The sequence below is a fragment of the Leuciscus leuciscus genome (assembly GCF_965113295.1).
Source record: "Leuciscus leuciscus genome assembly, chromosome: 15".
Taxonomy (NCBI): domain Eukaryota; kingdom Metazoa; phylum Chordata; class Actinopteri; order Cypriniformes; family Leuciscidae; genus Leuciscus; species Leuciscus leuciscus.
Window position 1 is genome coordinate 38,031,698 of NC_138739.1, and position 16,651 is coordinate 38,048,348.

General features: G+C 37.8%; 1 protein-coding gene across 3 annotated transcripts in view; it reads right to left on the reverse strand.

Moving 5' to 3' along the window:
• Nucleotides 1-10,557, reverse strand: part of grm7 (glutamate metabotropic receptor 7) — a 221,421-nt gene extending 210,864 nt beyond the window's left edge. Inside the window, exon 1 of one of the 3 annotated variants that reach the window (XM_082137816.1) lies at nucleotides 9,237-10,557. In XM_082137816.1, coding sequence (XP_081993942.1) covers nucleotides 9,237-9,716 — 480 coding nt within the window. In that variant the 5' untranslated portion in view covers nucleotides 9,717-10,557. The remainder of the gene's footprint in view (nucleotides 1-9,236) is intronic. The other 2 variants (XM_082137815.1, XM_082137817.1) reach the window with 2 other exon arrangements.
• Nucleotides 10,558-16,651: the final 6,094 nt, after the last annotated feature.

A 16,651-nucleotide genomic window follows, 5' to 3' on the forward strand; every position in this document is an offset into this window, starting at 1 on the left:
AAGCTTGTGCTTTCTGTTTTTTTACATGATGATGAATTGCATTTTAAGTAATTAACCTCAAAATCATCATTCAAATCAGCAAGAGACAACACTCATGGAAAGTGTGGTTGGTAATGTATTTTGCAGTGCGTTTCTCTTCGCAAGACACAAATAACTTTTGTTTAATGAATTAATCAAGTGCACGAAAAGAAAAACTGCACTCTTGAAAAACTAACTAAGGTATGGCATGTGTAGAATGGGGAAAATCATAAAAGCTTCACACATTTTGGGCTTCACCCACCGACAGAAACATAAATCGGCGCCTATTCAGAGCCCAATTGTCATCAAATTTCCTCACTTCATACATATATACCACTATGCATCAATGTCACACTCAGGGTGCAAACCCTCCACATTAATGTGTCACACTTGAAAATCATCAGTAACCTCAATGTGAAGCAAAGAACTTATTAGCAACATCTACTCTATCTGCGACAATCTGAAGTGATCTCCACTAAATAACCAGCATTGAAGTACTCTTGGTTGGTATTCTATAGTCTTCTGATATGAGAGTGATAGATCATTCAGACACATTATTCCTTCTCATGTTGAGGTAATGGCAATACAAATTAATCAGTTGCACTCGATGTGATAAATGTCAACGAAGTCTGCGGGGAAGCTGAAGTATCTATTGATTGGAGAGAAGAAATTATTTCAATAATTACTGGTATGTATATCATTGACGCTTCCTAAATGAGAAAAAAAAGATCCGCGCTCATAATGATTTATGGCAGCTCGCCCAGCGGGACTCTCTCATTTAACGAGCTCCGAGATGAGCCAATGGCAGACGTGCTTTATGACATCAACCGAGGATTTTTTCCTGGCTTCACGCTGAGCAACTTCACAGACAGGCATTGAACATGAGATAAGAGAGAGCACTGGGAGTAACTTAAAGCTCATCCTCAACTGGCAATATACCAAACTAATGTGATTATGAAGTTCGGAATTAAGATTAGCGGAATGGCTGATGAGATGCCGCGTATAAAAATACCTGCCTCGTGGGATGTGTTGAAGAAATGAGGGGTGACATGATACTCCAACACAAATGGATTCGGTACATGTTAGTGTATATGAAGATGCCTCCTGGTTGCAGACCTGCTGCCAAGGCAACATGTCATATCTAATTCATCCAGAACAAATTCAAACGAGCTTTAGAGGAAATTTCAATAATATACACACACTATATACGTGAGTATTCCATTAAATAAATAAAAAAATAGGTTTTTGTGAAATATACTTCACAAAAAAAGTACTGTGAAAATACCTTGATGGTATAATATGGCAATATCACAGTACTCAATGATTACCATACTTTCATATGAGTGTTTTTAATGACATATATTTCTGTAATGACAACTGACATGGTAATGGATATGACAATGACATGCTTGGTCTTAGCGGAGATCTGCTATGCTGCTGCTGAGCAAGTATGGACTTGCTACGGCCAGTACTTACACGACACACCGCTGTGAGCAAGTAAGACGTGCTGTTGCTGTACTATATAGCGTACATGTATTACCCGTAGCAGATCTATACAGGTGGAGCTGGGGAAGATGGAGGGTTTCTGAAAGCGCACTGCAAACTGCTACAGCAAATGCTGACCAGTATTTGAAGGATGCGCAGCGAGCTCATTGGCTACTGATACAGCAGGAACCAATCAGCTGTGCCCTATTGAGAATGATGAGATTGCAAACAGTTTGAGTTAAGGACCTATTAGCCTGCGCCATCTAGAGTCTCACGACAGAACTTTGTATTAATACTTGGTTTCTTATAATGCTATTTTATTTTTTACATTCAATCAAATCCGTTATGCTTTGTGCTTCATGAATGAGGCCTATTGAGAGTAGCATATCATTTGGTAACACATTTCCAGGTAATGCCTTATAACTTCAGCCAACATGATATTAATTATCAGTATTATCGATCAAACACATTACCTGAACTAATACAAGATCCTTTCAAAAGTAAATTCTCCAATAGAACAAATTTAATATTGCATAACAAAAAGTTGCAATTTGGCAAAGCTGCAGTCAGGTTTTTGGCAGGCTCAGGCGTACACAAGCGGCCAATATTGATAAATAGGCTGGGATTTCTCACGCTGAAAAGAAGCCAACCCTCGAGGGAGGAGTAGCCAATCGGAAGCCAAAAGATGGAGACGGCTGATAAAAAAAGAGAGCAAAGAGGTTATCAGAGCACAATGACCTCCAGGTGGGCCGAGTCTTCCATCAGCGTGTGCCGCCATGCCAGGCCCTTCCTTCCCTGGAACTATTGTCCTAACAAGATTTGTGGGTGGCCTAAACTCCAAAATACTCTGTTTATAGAGCTCTTGGGTGTTGATCATCTAATGCAATAAAAGCTCCTTATGTGGGAAAAATAGAGGCTTTTGTGAAATACACTTCACAAAAAAAGTACTGTAAAAATCCGCAATCAGATAACAATACCATGGTACTCAAAAGTAATGTTTCCATCCACCTATTTGTATGCAAATTTTGGGATATCGCATAAAATCTAAAAATGTGCAAAAACATATGCACTCAATTGAGCTGGATGATTTTTTTTTTTTAAAGATATGCGCATAAACTATGATAGAAACACATTGGAAACACATGTGATATTTTGCCTCAACAGAGGATGTGATTGGGAAACTAACCAGTGGACCAATTTCCTTTCACAGCATCTCAAATGTTGGGTTGGTCATTCTGAAAACGCCTGATCCAAAGTCAGTCATCAAAATGATTTGTTCTATTCCCTCCCAGAAGCGTCTCACATGATTGTGTTCCCAAACACCAGGAATCCGAACGTTTTATGCGATATTCCAATTATTCCAACTTTGGATGGAAACATAGCTAATGACTAGTACCATATAGATGTACATGGTATTTACATTTCCACCAAGGTGTTCTGGATCAACCTTTAAGTCTCTAAGGTATATTGAGTTACATTTGCAGTGTTTTAAACCCGCTAATAATAATTACAGTAATACTGGGAAGAAATGCCATTTTAAGGCTTGCTTCTCACTGGTTTAAAAAAAAAATCTATGCTGAAGAATTCCTGGGTTTGTAGGTTATGGCTTCTGTGAGAAATGAGTCCCACAGCACTGATATTTTTAGACTTCTGTCACTGTGGCTGTTGTCACTTTTATGTTGGTGGCCTAAGAGTGAGTGATAGCAAACATATACTGTATTTACTAGAGCTCAAGGCAGCAAACCTCCTGGGCCAGCACACCAGCGAGACGTCAGAGAAATCAATAGTCACTGACAGACTATGGAGAATCATTATGACAAGAAGCGTCCTGTTATTCCGGAGTCATTTTAGTCATTGTTTTAATGGCGAAACACGGACGTTTCTGTATTTCAATCCATAAAAATAACACTGCTTCTGTTTCCAGATGCAAATGAGTGTGTCAACATTCATCTGCCTGTAGTATTAAAGTCAACATGAAATACATTTGCAACCCATTTCACTTCTGTAATGCGAGGCATTTACAATTTATTTTCTTCTTTACCATATGACAATAGTTAAGGGGATCGTTACCACTTCAGAATGAGTAGCCTACATAAATAAATAAATAATTACAAATTTATATCTTACAATGTCAGTTTAAAACTTAAAATGTGACGTTAAATGATAACTTTTTATCTCGCAAAAGCAAATTTATCTCATAATTTTGACATTTGCTGCAATTTCAACTTTATTTTGCGAAATGTGGGATTTATACCCAACTATGTGACTTTTGGGCTGTTTACACGACACTGTTTTCAACTAAAAATGCAAAACTTTTTATGCGTTTTGGCCGTTCATGTACATGATGGGGGCCTAAAAATTTTGAAAGTGGGATTCAAAATGCAAGTTTATGAAAACGATACCGTTTTCATTTGCGTGTAAACTACAAAAACGTGAATTTGTGAAAACGATGATGTCATGCGAATGCGTATTACGTGTTCAGTCTATGGGTATGTAGTGTTTCTTTACAAAGTGACATCGCCATCTACTGGCCTGGCATGAATAATACAGCATTTTTTGTCATTTTCGCAGATCCATGTGAACGGTGATCGTTTTGACGACGGCTTTTAAACAACTTTTAAACATAAACTTCTGCAAATATGCTTCACATTTGAATTTCAAAGATGCCATTACGCAATTTCGACTATATCTCACAATGTGACTTTATACCTAACAACGTGACTTTTTCTTGCAATTTTAGTTTAGTTTTAGTTTAGTTTATATCTCACGATGAGAGTTTAAAACTATGAGTGAAACTTTTTAGCAAGTCATTTTATGCGCTGATGCTTCACATTCAAAGTTCGATAATGCCATTACGTAATTTGCGACTTTATATCTCACAATGTGACTTTTTTAGGTGGAAACAGGCTTCTTTACATTAAGACCAGTAATGTTTATTTAGAAAATCAATGAGGTCGATTTTAATTTCATGTTGTCTTCAAACCCAAAAGCCTATGACTTGACGTACACTTGCCATGGCCATGTCCTGAATTGTACTTCCCCTCACTTTCCTGCTAAAAACAAACTATAAACCACTAAAGCAATGGAGTATTTATATATAGTATTAAAAGCAACATATCATGAGCTCCATCAGAACCAAATGAAATTTGGGGCCTGTTGCGTCACAAGTGTTTTGAGTCAAAATGTGTTCAAATTGCTTGTATGCCTCATGAATTGTGTCAGAGTGCATTGCCCTCTTCACATTAACTCTCATCACCGCAGCTCTCATCGCACTCGGGAAAAGCTTGCGGCCAACGGGGATGCTTTGTGAAATCCCAGCCCTGGAGCATATAAAAGCAGTCAGAGACTCAGAGCAAGTGTGAGGCCACAGGGAAATAAGCAAACACTTTTCTGAAAGGATGCAGGTGGCTAGCGGGCCGCAACATGGGCTTTTAAATGTGTTTCTTAATGCTCACAACTGAGGGTCTGTGACACAGGCCGGCTGGCATAATGTCCCATGCGTATGGGTGTATTTCCGTAAATACTTTATAAACAGTCTATGAAGGGCAAAAAGTCAAGCTCTAAGAACAGATCTGTGAGGTCTGCTGAAACCGCTCTAGCCATTAGCCGTGTGGTAGGAAGCTGGAGGAAAGTGACATAAATATTGCAGTTTCACATGTGAGTGCATGTAGCTAATGCCATTTACTGTAAAAGTATTAATGCAACAACACACGAGCGACTAATAAATCCATGTCTACATTTTGTGAGCTCTTGTAGTGCAATAGAGCACATCGGTCCATATTTAGTTTTTATAAAACTAAAGGGTTGTGAACACTTCATGTAAACTCTCGATAACCACACACACTCACAAGTACCCAAGATGTCTGACATGAATAATACCTCAATGTTCATTTAGTTCTTAGTTTAGGGCTTTAAATACTGTAAAGATCCAACACAATCTCATGACGGTTTGTAACTATTTAGCATTTTGGTGAATTGGTGACAAATTTTTGTACAATCTGCTTACACCCCCATACAGGTAGGCCTGTAACGATAACTACATTTTGTTGGCCGATATATTGTCCCGGAAATAATTGCGCTAAACGATATTATTGTCATTTTAAAACCATTTTATGCCACTGAATCATAATATAACAGCATAATAATGCAAGTAAGCCTACACACTTTTAAATGGCAATGAAGTTTGAATTCTTAAGAATATTTAGGTAATGGAAGTACTGTCAAAAAATTTATATCCTACATGAACAAACCTTGAAAAACTAATAAACATTTTCTAACTAAAAGTGCACAATTAGCAAGTAGGGGGGAAAACACACACCTGCAAATGCATAGAAGGCACTTGTATGGATATTTCTCTTTATTTCCAGATTCAATCATAGGCTCGTTCTTACTTAGTAGAGCACGTTCGCACATGCGCAGTCTTCAAAAACAGTGCTTTAAGTCTCTTGACAAACTCAAAGACGTAATTGACATTTGTATGTATTCTAAATAAAAGACACAGGTTGTACTGAATGTCAGCTTGCTTATTTTGCTCAAGATAAGGATTTTTTAAGTCCACATGTCATGCAATCTAGAAACTCTGCTTCTAACCACAGCTCGAGAGCTGTCATTCCAGCCACACAACTTTGCGATGCTGTTTGCGAATGTTCGTTGGAACGATGGTTTCGGGAAACACTGACTCGTTGAACTATGCTGATAACGACGGAACTTGCGACCATAGTTGGCTATGCTTTCGGGAAACGCACCCCTGTGTAGAAGAAGCTGCCATAGCCTCGCTTTCGCCTCTGTCATGGAGAGCAGACGAGATAACAGAGGGATCGGAAAAATTTAAACATAATGGGCAAAAATTATCGAGGTCATATACATATATTGTGTGATAAGTCGATATATGGATTATAGTATGTTGCTACTACTTACATGTTTCAAATGACAAGCCATATTTGAGGTTGATGGATGATAGGTGAACATTTGGATTTCCTGCCCGACATGCTGTAATTCCCACAAGGACCCGCCGTTAACGATCTGTCCCTTTCTGACTGCGCCACTTGGAGAGGATTTTATTTTCCTTCGACTACCCGACTAATAAAATTGGTCGACAAACGTTTAGTCAACTATTAGGGGGCAGCTCTAGTTGACATAGGCTAATGGAAGTCATCTGGACAAGTCACTTCCCTGATAGCACAAGTACATCTCGAAGACGTCTATTTGATGTCTGCAAGATGTTTTTTTTAATGTTTTTTTTATGGTTGCTCATAAGGAATAGGATGTTTCCTGTTAGATGTCATATAGACATTTAGAAGATGTCTTTAAGATGTTTAAGATTTAGAATGCATGCAAAACGCTTATCAGATGTTTTTACACAGCAGATGATTTCCAGATTAACAGATCTTTAGCAGACATCTTACAGATGTACCTGTGTTATTCTTTCTTGTATTATGTTGTATAAATTGTCATTAGTAGTAGGAATACTGTTCTAAGTGGTTTCATTTTTAGTTAATTATTGAGTTATATTTAACTGATCTTTTAAATGTAATAAGTAATTTTAAAGTTTACAGGGCTTACCAACTTTACGTGGTCATGATAGGATGTAGAAAGCCAACATTCTCCCTCCCGACTCATCATTCTTCTGATTTTTCGACGTGCACGGTACGCCATTGCATTCAGTTGTTTGCATTATGCGTCAGATTAAGACACAGTCAATTCTTTGCATTTGTAAAAGTAGAAATTGAGTAGGTTTAGGGGTGGTGTTGGGTTACATGCTCAAACATGTCTAAATAGTGTAAATGAAATAAATGTAAATAAAATTACGCTGGTTGATTAAATTGAAAATCACACCCCAACATACTGGCAACATTATAACCCAATTTATGGCGATAAAAGTGTATGATCCCAAAGCTTTGTCATTTAAAGCAATGGTGCAGCGTGCACGTCGAAAAATTACAGTACCCTGCGCATTAAAAAGTGAAGCCGAGATGTCCTGAACAAGCGTCAATATGTGACGAGCTGGGAGTAAGAATGTGTTGAATACGCAGGTGCACACTAATGTCATCTTAACATGTATAAAGTCTTGTGGCTATACTTTTATTGTGTTGCCCCATTTACTTCCATTCTCAGTGTTTTACTGTAACCACAATTTTTGCTTGTGTTTACAAGTGAAAATTATTGACAGAAAGCCGCAAATAGACCTTGTAATGAACCTGTAACATTCAAGTTTCACCACCCAGATTTGATGCTTAGAGATCTTAAACTACCCGTGTATAAGACCAAAAGAGAACATTGGTAAACAGAGCAAAAAATGATGGAGAAGAATGAGGTTTGCATTATCCTAGTAGACCAGTGGGATGTCATTAGCTGTGTTTATCTCTGATGCAGAACATAGATAAGGCTGAATAATCCTCTCACATCATTACAGGCAACTGTATAGACTGTTACTGTTTTAATTGCTGTATCAGTGATCACACACTTCAGAACCAAGGGGCGGGACGCAATTATCACTTCACATGCCATATTTGGACACGTTTACGTTTTGGATACTGCAAGTAGTTCATTTAAGTCCCTGCAAGGATTGATTTTGATAAATTAGGCTGGGGATTGTACATATTCTCGTTTGTGGTTTATTGTACATTCCAAATAATTTGTTCTCAGATCTTTTACATGTTCCCGGTGTATCTGCCAAAATGTACGATTTAAGATCATCTGACTGAATTAGATAATCTAATTTCCTAATGTTGTGGGAACAGAGAACGAAATAGAACATTTCTTTCAATGCAGGAATGGTGGGCAAACACAGCATCCAGTTTATTGTATGGAATCTATAGAGTGACCTGCCTCCAGAAAGCTGAATTTAATAATAATAATAATAATAATAATAATAATAATACAAAACATTGGAAAGAAGAACACAGATAAATACAGAGCAAAATGTTAAATTTGTACTCTATTGAATTATATTTTAATTCTATGGCATCAAAATGTGTTATTTAATATAATATACATAGCAAGGATGCCAATAAAGAACTTGAAATTGAAGATTAATTAAGATATACATAAGCATTTATCTTTTTTATTGCATATTAATACAATTTTAATACTAAATACGATTAGAAATTAGAATATATTGATGCATTGGTAATCTAGAACAGAATAGAATAGCATAGAATAGAATAGAATAGAATAGAATAGAATAGAATAGAATAGAATAGGATGGAATGGAATGGAAAAGAATAGAATAGAATAGAATAGAATAGAATGGAATGGAATAGAATAGAATAGAATAGAATAGAATAGAATAGAATAGAATAGAATGGAATGAATGGAATAGAATAGAATAGAATAGAATAGAATAGAATAGAAGCGTTGGTAATATTGATTGCAGCAAGCAAACTTGCCAGTAAAGATCTTTGAAATTAAAAATGAATAGAGAGCGAAAGACAAAGAAACCTGTTAAAAAGCCTCTCTGCCTGTGCGAAGAGTCGATGCCTGATCGATTCATTGATTTTGACTAACAACCTCCTCTGGCTACACAAATGATTTACAAACGCATAATGCTTTTACACACTAACAACTCATTATATTGTACTGTGTTATGCAGTGAGGTGTTTTAAATCATACGCGTTGTTGTAAATCATATGTCATGTAATCATACGGGGTGAAATTACATGAAAGCATGACGCAAAGACTCATTCCAGCACATGTGGTATAGGCTACTATTGGGCACTTCAGCTCAGACTCACCTGGAACAGTCGCAGTATATTAGCGACCATGATGGACACTGAACTCGCCGAAGCCCCTATGACTCCAATCACCTTTTCGGGTTTGACAAACACCGGGGGCTCGCCGTTCGTACACCTCACATCCGACGTGTCTTTCTGTATGAGAGCTTGCACAAAAGTAAGCGATTGCTCCAAAGCGTACGTGTCTCGCGAACATGTGTCTAAAACCCGAGCACCTAAAGTGATGTTGGGCAAAAGCTCGTCGTCACTGTTGATTTGGTCCAAGGCGTAAAGCATCGCCTCCAACCGGTGTATCCCGTTCTCCTTCTTGATATCTCCACACGGTTCCCCGGAGACCCCACGGGCATGGACCGGGAAAAGGCCACCCAGGGTCAAATCTCCCTCAATTCTGATGGAATGAGGAGCGTAAATTTCCTGCGAAAGTGTCACATCCACAAGCGCTTGAATTATCCAAAATACCCGCCATGGAAAGCAAGCCATGGTCTCCTTGTCGTTAGGAAACGGAAAAAGGCACTTTTCACAGTATTTACAGGTAAACAAAAACAGATTTGATCTTAATAACGACCATAGACCTTATCAAAGTAAGATTGATGTGGGAATACGTTGAGGTTTTCTCCAAAAACACCGCGCAAGAAGGATGCGTTATTCCTTGGGAAAGTGCGCATCGTATGGCGACGCTTGTTGCTTAGATATTCTGCATTATTTCTTTTAACAAAGAAAAAGACAGGCAAACAAACTAAAATGCATACAGTACCTTTCAATAATGACAAGTCCTTAAATCAGACACACTTCCACGCAAAACGGATTAAAGTGCAGCGATATTCGACTAAAAAGCGTCCAATCCACGCTGATGTCATAACGCCGCTGTAAAACCATCTCGACTGAGTTGTAACCGATGTATTTTTTAAAAAGAAATAAAGGCGGCAAAAAGTTTTCGTTCTGAATAACGCGTTGCGTATAACGGTCAGGGGAAAATGTTGCCGAAAATCGATGTCAGGTGAGATATCCGTAACATCCTCCCCGTCGAGGACTTCGCGGAGGCTTTTCGCTCGGAGCAGGTTCTGCTTATTACATTTGAGAGAAAGAAAGAAAGCTTAGGCGATAATACGTCTTTTGGTCTTGCAAAAATCCTCACAAGAGACAAGAAGACAAGCCCGCGAGTCTCCTCCTCTCTCTCTCTCTCTCTCTCTCTCTCTCTCTCTCTCTCTCTCTCTCTCTCTCTCTCTCTCTCTCCACCCAGAATCAAATATGGATTTGTCAAATGACTCAACGCACGATCGATGTCGTGTTACTCATCCTGGTCAGCCCTCAAAGAAAATACGCTTCTGTGTGACGCGAATAATAAAGCCATACAGTCATTAAAGACAACGATTAATCGTGAGGAATCAAGGGAGGGATGTTGCAGTGGAGGTTTTCCAACATAAGTTTCAACCTCCGTTCAAATGCAGGTTTAACGTTAAGATATTCAACATACATGTTTTGTTATAAGGAAAGAAGGCTTCTCAAACGTTTAGCCTTATTTGAACAAACTCCTCGTTCCGTCTGCTTGTGTTCTGACAAAACGGCATTCCGCACGACATTCATCGATGTGGGTTTATATGGAATATGTTTCAACTCTAGAGACTCCCGTTGTTTTTCCTGTTGAATGCAGCGACAGAGGAAATGAATTCTGTCAACATCAATTCATGATTTTACCGCCCCTCTCTCTCTCTCTCTCTCTCTCTCTCTCTCTCTCTCTATATATATATATATATATATATATATATATATATATACATACAAAATGGAAAGAATATCTTATGGTTTCTGATTATCTTGCTCGTTCTTGAAGGCACTTGTATAAATCCGTCCAAACTGTTCTGGAGATTTGATGTTGAGAATATTGCACAGTGTGTTTATTTCTCAATATGGCTGTTTTATCAACCTGTAATTTTTGTCTTGACTTTTTTTTTTTTTTTTTTTTTTTTTGCAGAATGTTCCAAGAATATTGCAGAATACTTAGAATACAGGTATTTGAAAACACGGAGAACAGTGTGGCGAATTGTATAGCTGGACAAGCTAAATTGGATGATCTGTAGAAAGGCTGATGAGGTGAAAAACGTAAGTTTTATCAAAATTATGTGTGAATGGTGCGTACTTGTCAATATGAAGATGGGACTATAGTGTTTAACTGGGGATGTCTGATGGTAAATTGTAATATTTTTTATGATTTTGAGATTTGCACATGCACACCCTGCAGCACTGCATCGGTAGAATATATTGTATTGCAAAGTCTCTGTCTCTCTCTCTTTCTGTCTCTCTCACACACGCACACACACTTGTCATTCTATTATGGTAGGGAAGTTCCAGTGACTTAAATTGTTTTTATATTGAACTAATGATGCGAACACACACGCACATCATGTTCTATTTCCTAAACCAAACCCTCACAAACCTTTAAGCATTTCTACATTTTCATTGTGACATTACTTATCTTTATTACTTAGTATTTTTTTATTATTATTTTCCTCACAAGGGTAGTTGGCTAGTCCTTAAAATGTAAGTGCAAGTGATTTTTTTTCTATCCTTGTGGGGACATTTGGTCCAGATATATCATAGATTATTTAAACTGTAGTTTTTACATATATCATGGAATAATCTGTTATACTATCTTATACTATCTTACATGCTTAAAAAAAAGACAGTAACACTTTAATTTAAGGTGACATAGTTACACGTTACTACATGTACTATAGTAATAACAGTAAATGATACACAATTACAAGTAACTAACCCTCAACCATAACCTAACTTTAACCGTAACTCTATAGTATGTGTAGTTAATTAATATTACTTAGTACTTATTTGAGTATGTAACTACATCACCTTAAAATTAAGGGTTACACTTTATTTTAAGGTGACATTGTTACAGTGTAATTATACATTTAAGTACCAAGTAATATTAACAACATGTACTTACTATAGGGTTAAAGTAGGACTAGTTTGGTTGAGGGTTCGTTGCTTGTAATTATGCATAATTTACTGTGATTTATATGGTGAGTACATGTAACATATGTAACAAGGACACTGTAAAATAAAGTGTTACCAAATAAAGTGTAACCAAAAATTCTGTAATAACAATCTACAGGGAATCACCATTGATAAGAATAACAAAACGAAAATGCGACTAAACCCAAAACCAAAAAGCCATAATGTTAACTAATGAACTTCATGTAAATGTTACCAAATTGTATTTGCTTTATTTGTGAATCATTCAACATCTCTCATGGGAATTTGTAACTATTTTACATTTTTGCGAACAGGGGGCTAAACTGTATGCATGTGTACAGTCTCATGTGAACATATCCATACTAACATCTTACGCCCCACAGGTGGTTAGGTTTAGGGGTTGACCTTCACGCTTACCTTTTTCCAAAAATCCAATTTTTTGTACAAATCGCCACCTCGTTTTGTCATGAGATCCATTTTAACTTTGAGGAAATTCCCAAAGAATGCCTTTGCCAGATTTAGCACACTTCTGGGGACGCCCGGCCTTTGTCTTCCAGGTTGTGGTCCTCACTAAATTAATTTTGCAGACCAGTAAATGCGTGTGTCAAGGACTGAGGCGAAAAGTTAATTCCCCAAAAGGGCCAGACGTGACGAAACATGACTCATGCGGATTATTTATGAGATTCAGTGGTGTTGTTGATCTACTGCGTTCCACCAGTCAAACAGTCAAAGGTATGAGAGAGTGTGTATTGATTTGTATGGTGAAGCAGTCAAGTACAGTGAGGGACGGAGATTCAGGTTTCATGTATTCAACCATGTTAACCTTGCATTCCTATTTTCTATGCTAATCTATTGTCAAACGTACAAAAAGTTATGAATGTTGGAATGAACTTTCTAGAAATAAATAAATTCAAGTCTCAAAGTCTATTGAGGATAAGAGATCACAACACTTTAGTACATTGATTATGTGATGATGCGAGAAATATCATGAGCTTGTGTTGTTCATTTAAACCTTCCTTTTGTGTCCTTGATATTTTAATAACCATTTCTTTCTGACAGCTGTATACATCTTTCAACCCTTTTATGAACATTTTATTAACATTTTCATAAAAGTGTTGAAAACTTCAAAAATCTATACAGCTGTCTGAAAGAAATGGTTATTAAAATAAGAAAGACACAAAAGTAAGGTTTAAATGAACAACACAAGCTCATGATATTTCTGCAGCTCATTGGGTCTAATAAATGTCACATAATCAATGTACTTAAGAGTTTTACTTGAGACAGCTGTATAGATTTTTGAAGTTTTCAACACTTTTATGAAAATGTTAATAAAATGTTCATAAACGTGTTGAAAACGTCAAAAATCATCGGTCTCATGAAAAACACAAGCTCATGATATTTCTCAAAAGTTGAAGTTTGAATTCTTAAAGGGATGGCCAAACAGCTTATTGGTGGAGAGGAGACAGTGATGAAGCCAATTAGTTAACACTAAGTTGTCAACACTTCGGAAAAACACTTCGTTGTTACACTACATCCTTATACATCGCTTTCTGCCAGGACTTTTACGTGCTTTTCCCAAATCACGGAAGTGACCTCGACGTGCGGCAAGTGTTATTTAAATAAACTCCTGATGTACTTACAAACTTTCCAATGCCCCGTTTTATGAGTACAGAACCTATTTGCACTACTGTAGAAGATTGGTATCATTCTGGGCATTATTAGTGGGGTAATTTACGAGATACAACCTTGGATCCGTTAGCACCTGCACTAAGCCATCCGGCTGATATCTCTGAATAAGCTCTAACTTTAATAATGTTCGACCAAGGGAAAAAAGGCTTCTGTGGGAGTGTTTGGCTCGAGGTCATGGTGCAAAGGACCCTAGGTTGAAATTACTCCGAACCATCAATTTAAGAATATTTAGATGATGAAAGTGCTGTCAAAATTTTTTATATCCCACATAAAAACCATGAAAAAATAATAACATTTTCTAATAAAAAGTGCACAAGTAACAAGTAGGGGAAAAACACACACCTGCAAATGCATAGAAGGTGTAAAGTGTAAATATAAAAAGTGTAACCCTTTATTTTAAGGTGATTATGTTACATACCCCCGAGAAACTTCGCATTCGCTCGCAAAACTTTTGAGTCCTTCTAAAACATGGGTGTAAATTTCATCTAACAGTTGGGGAGGGACAATAAAAACATAAAATAACAAAAGGGGACACAAATAATACAGCCAAAATTGTACTTGTAAGGATATGTGTACTTAGGCCAACAACACAAAGCGATAGTTGTTTAAATATAAGCTAGGTTCATAGGTTCAACACGCAGTCGTATTATCATTTTTAAATGATCTTGCACATAGTATTTTAGGTTTTGTCTGGAACAGCAAGCCCACTGATCTGCCACTTTACATCATAAATATTGCGTTAACCCATCGCTAAATATCGCGTTATTGGTGTCGCTTCAAACCGTGGACTCAGTGTAAAAGTATCCCAATTCCAGGGGAAAACTGCAGACTTGGCAACACGGGAAAGCCGGCGGTGGACCAAAGCACTGTGAGGCAAGGGAGGGGGGGACTTAAAACTTAAAAAGTTTTTTTTTAAACTCCCCTTTTGCATTTGTATTGTTTTACTTACCCAATTATTTTTAGGTATATATCATTATATTATTTACAATACACAGCGTGTTTTTTAAAGGAACACTCTACCGTCTTTTGAAATAGGGCTTATTCACCGTCTTTCCTACATTTAGATAGGTGGGCAAACGCATTTTTGTCTCAGTGCATGCATTGTTTTAGTGTGGCAGCGCCGCCGCTAGCTTAGCTTAGCATAATGAATGGAATCCTTTGTTGCCAGCTAGCATGTCGTGAGTAAAAGTGATCAAAACATAATAATAAAAATAAAAAAACGAATTACTTCTTGTGGACTGCATATTCACAACGAGTACAAATAGCAATGTAGATTAAGACTTGGCGATTTCCTAGGCAGATATTGACATGGGACTACAATGATAATAATTTGATCACTTTTACTCATGACATGCTAGCTGGCAACAAAGGATTCCATTAATTATGCTAAGCTAAGCTAGCGGCGGCGCTGCCAAACTAAAACAATGCATGCACTGAGACAAAAATGTGTTTGCCTAAATGTAGGAAAGACGGAAGACATAAGCCCTATTTCAAAAAACGGTGTGTGTTCCTTTGATGATATTTTTAGGGGGGGGCAAGGACCCCTCCGACCCCCCAGTGATTTCCGCCTGTGTTCTAAAAGTTTCTTGTGAGAACGCAAAAGTTTTGCCAGGGAAAGCAAAAGCATTAAAATCTAATTTTTCCTCCCATCTCATATTTTCCCCTCACCATGTCCATTTAGGGGTGTTACGAACCGCGCTGTTAAAGTGCTCGTTATAAGGGGTAAGCAACATAAAGACACGCGATGACAAGATAACAATTAGAAATAGTTTATTATGGGATCAACTCACGTATCAGCAGGCAACTGATAAAGGACAGAGATAGACAAACATAGACCAACGCAACATAGAAACAAACAACATTCAAACACAGCTGAACAGCGGCTGGCGGAAACATCATGACGCACACAGGACTCCTCGTCAATCCTCTCAAGCCCTTCTCCCTCAGTGAACGTCAAGCTCTTCACAGAGCTAAAACAGTGATCGCAACGATCACGCCGCTGTGGAAAACAAACGTATCCCTCAAGTTCCGCCCCTTCTCTCTTCACTCTGATGTTATATAGGCTATCCAGCCTAGATACTAAACCGGCTGCAGGTGCGCAGGGGCGGAGCCTATTAGGAAAGAGAGAACTGGATCAATGAAAGAGATACACACAAATAAACATAACTCTGGCCGTAACACTTCACCCCTGAAAACAGAAACAGTTTTTTTCGTTCTCCCCTTTTCTCGTACTGAGAAATGAAAAAGGTGAAAAACTGATTCTGAAAATCAGAGAAAAGTATATAGACCTAAACCCTCGACAACGCATCGGCCACTACATTCTCAGATCCTTTCTTGTAACGGATCTCTAAGTTATATGGTTGCACAATTAGTGCCCATCGCATCAGACGTTGATTGTGATTGTACATCTTACTCAAGAAAATTTACGGATTGTGGTCCGTATAAACAATAACAGGAAACATACTGGCCCCCACATAAACATCAAAATGCTGTAGTGCCAGCAAAAGAGCTAACGTTTCCTTCTCTATTGTAGAGTAATTAAACTGATGACGATTAAACTTAGCAGAGAAGTAGGACACAGGATGAGGTATTCCGTCAGCACCCTCCTGTAGAAGAACAGCTCCCGCTCCCACAGCACTGGCATCTACCTCCATCTGGAACGGAGAAAACACGTCCGGGGCAGATAACACTGGAGCACTGCAAAGAAGAGACTTTGCAGACAAAAATGCCTGTTGGCA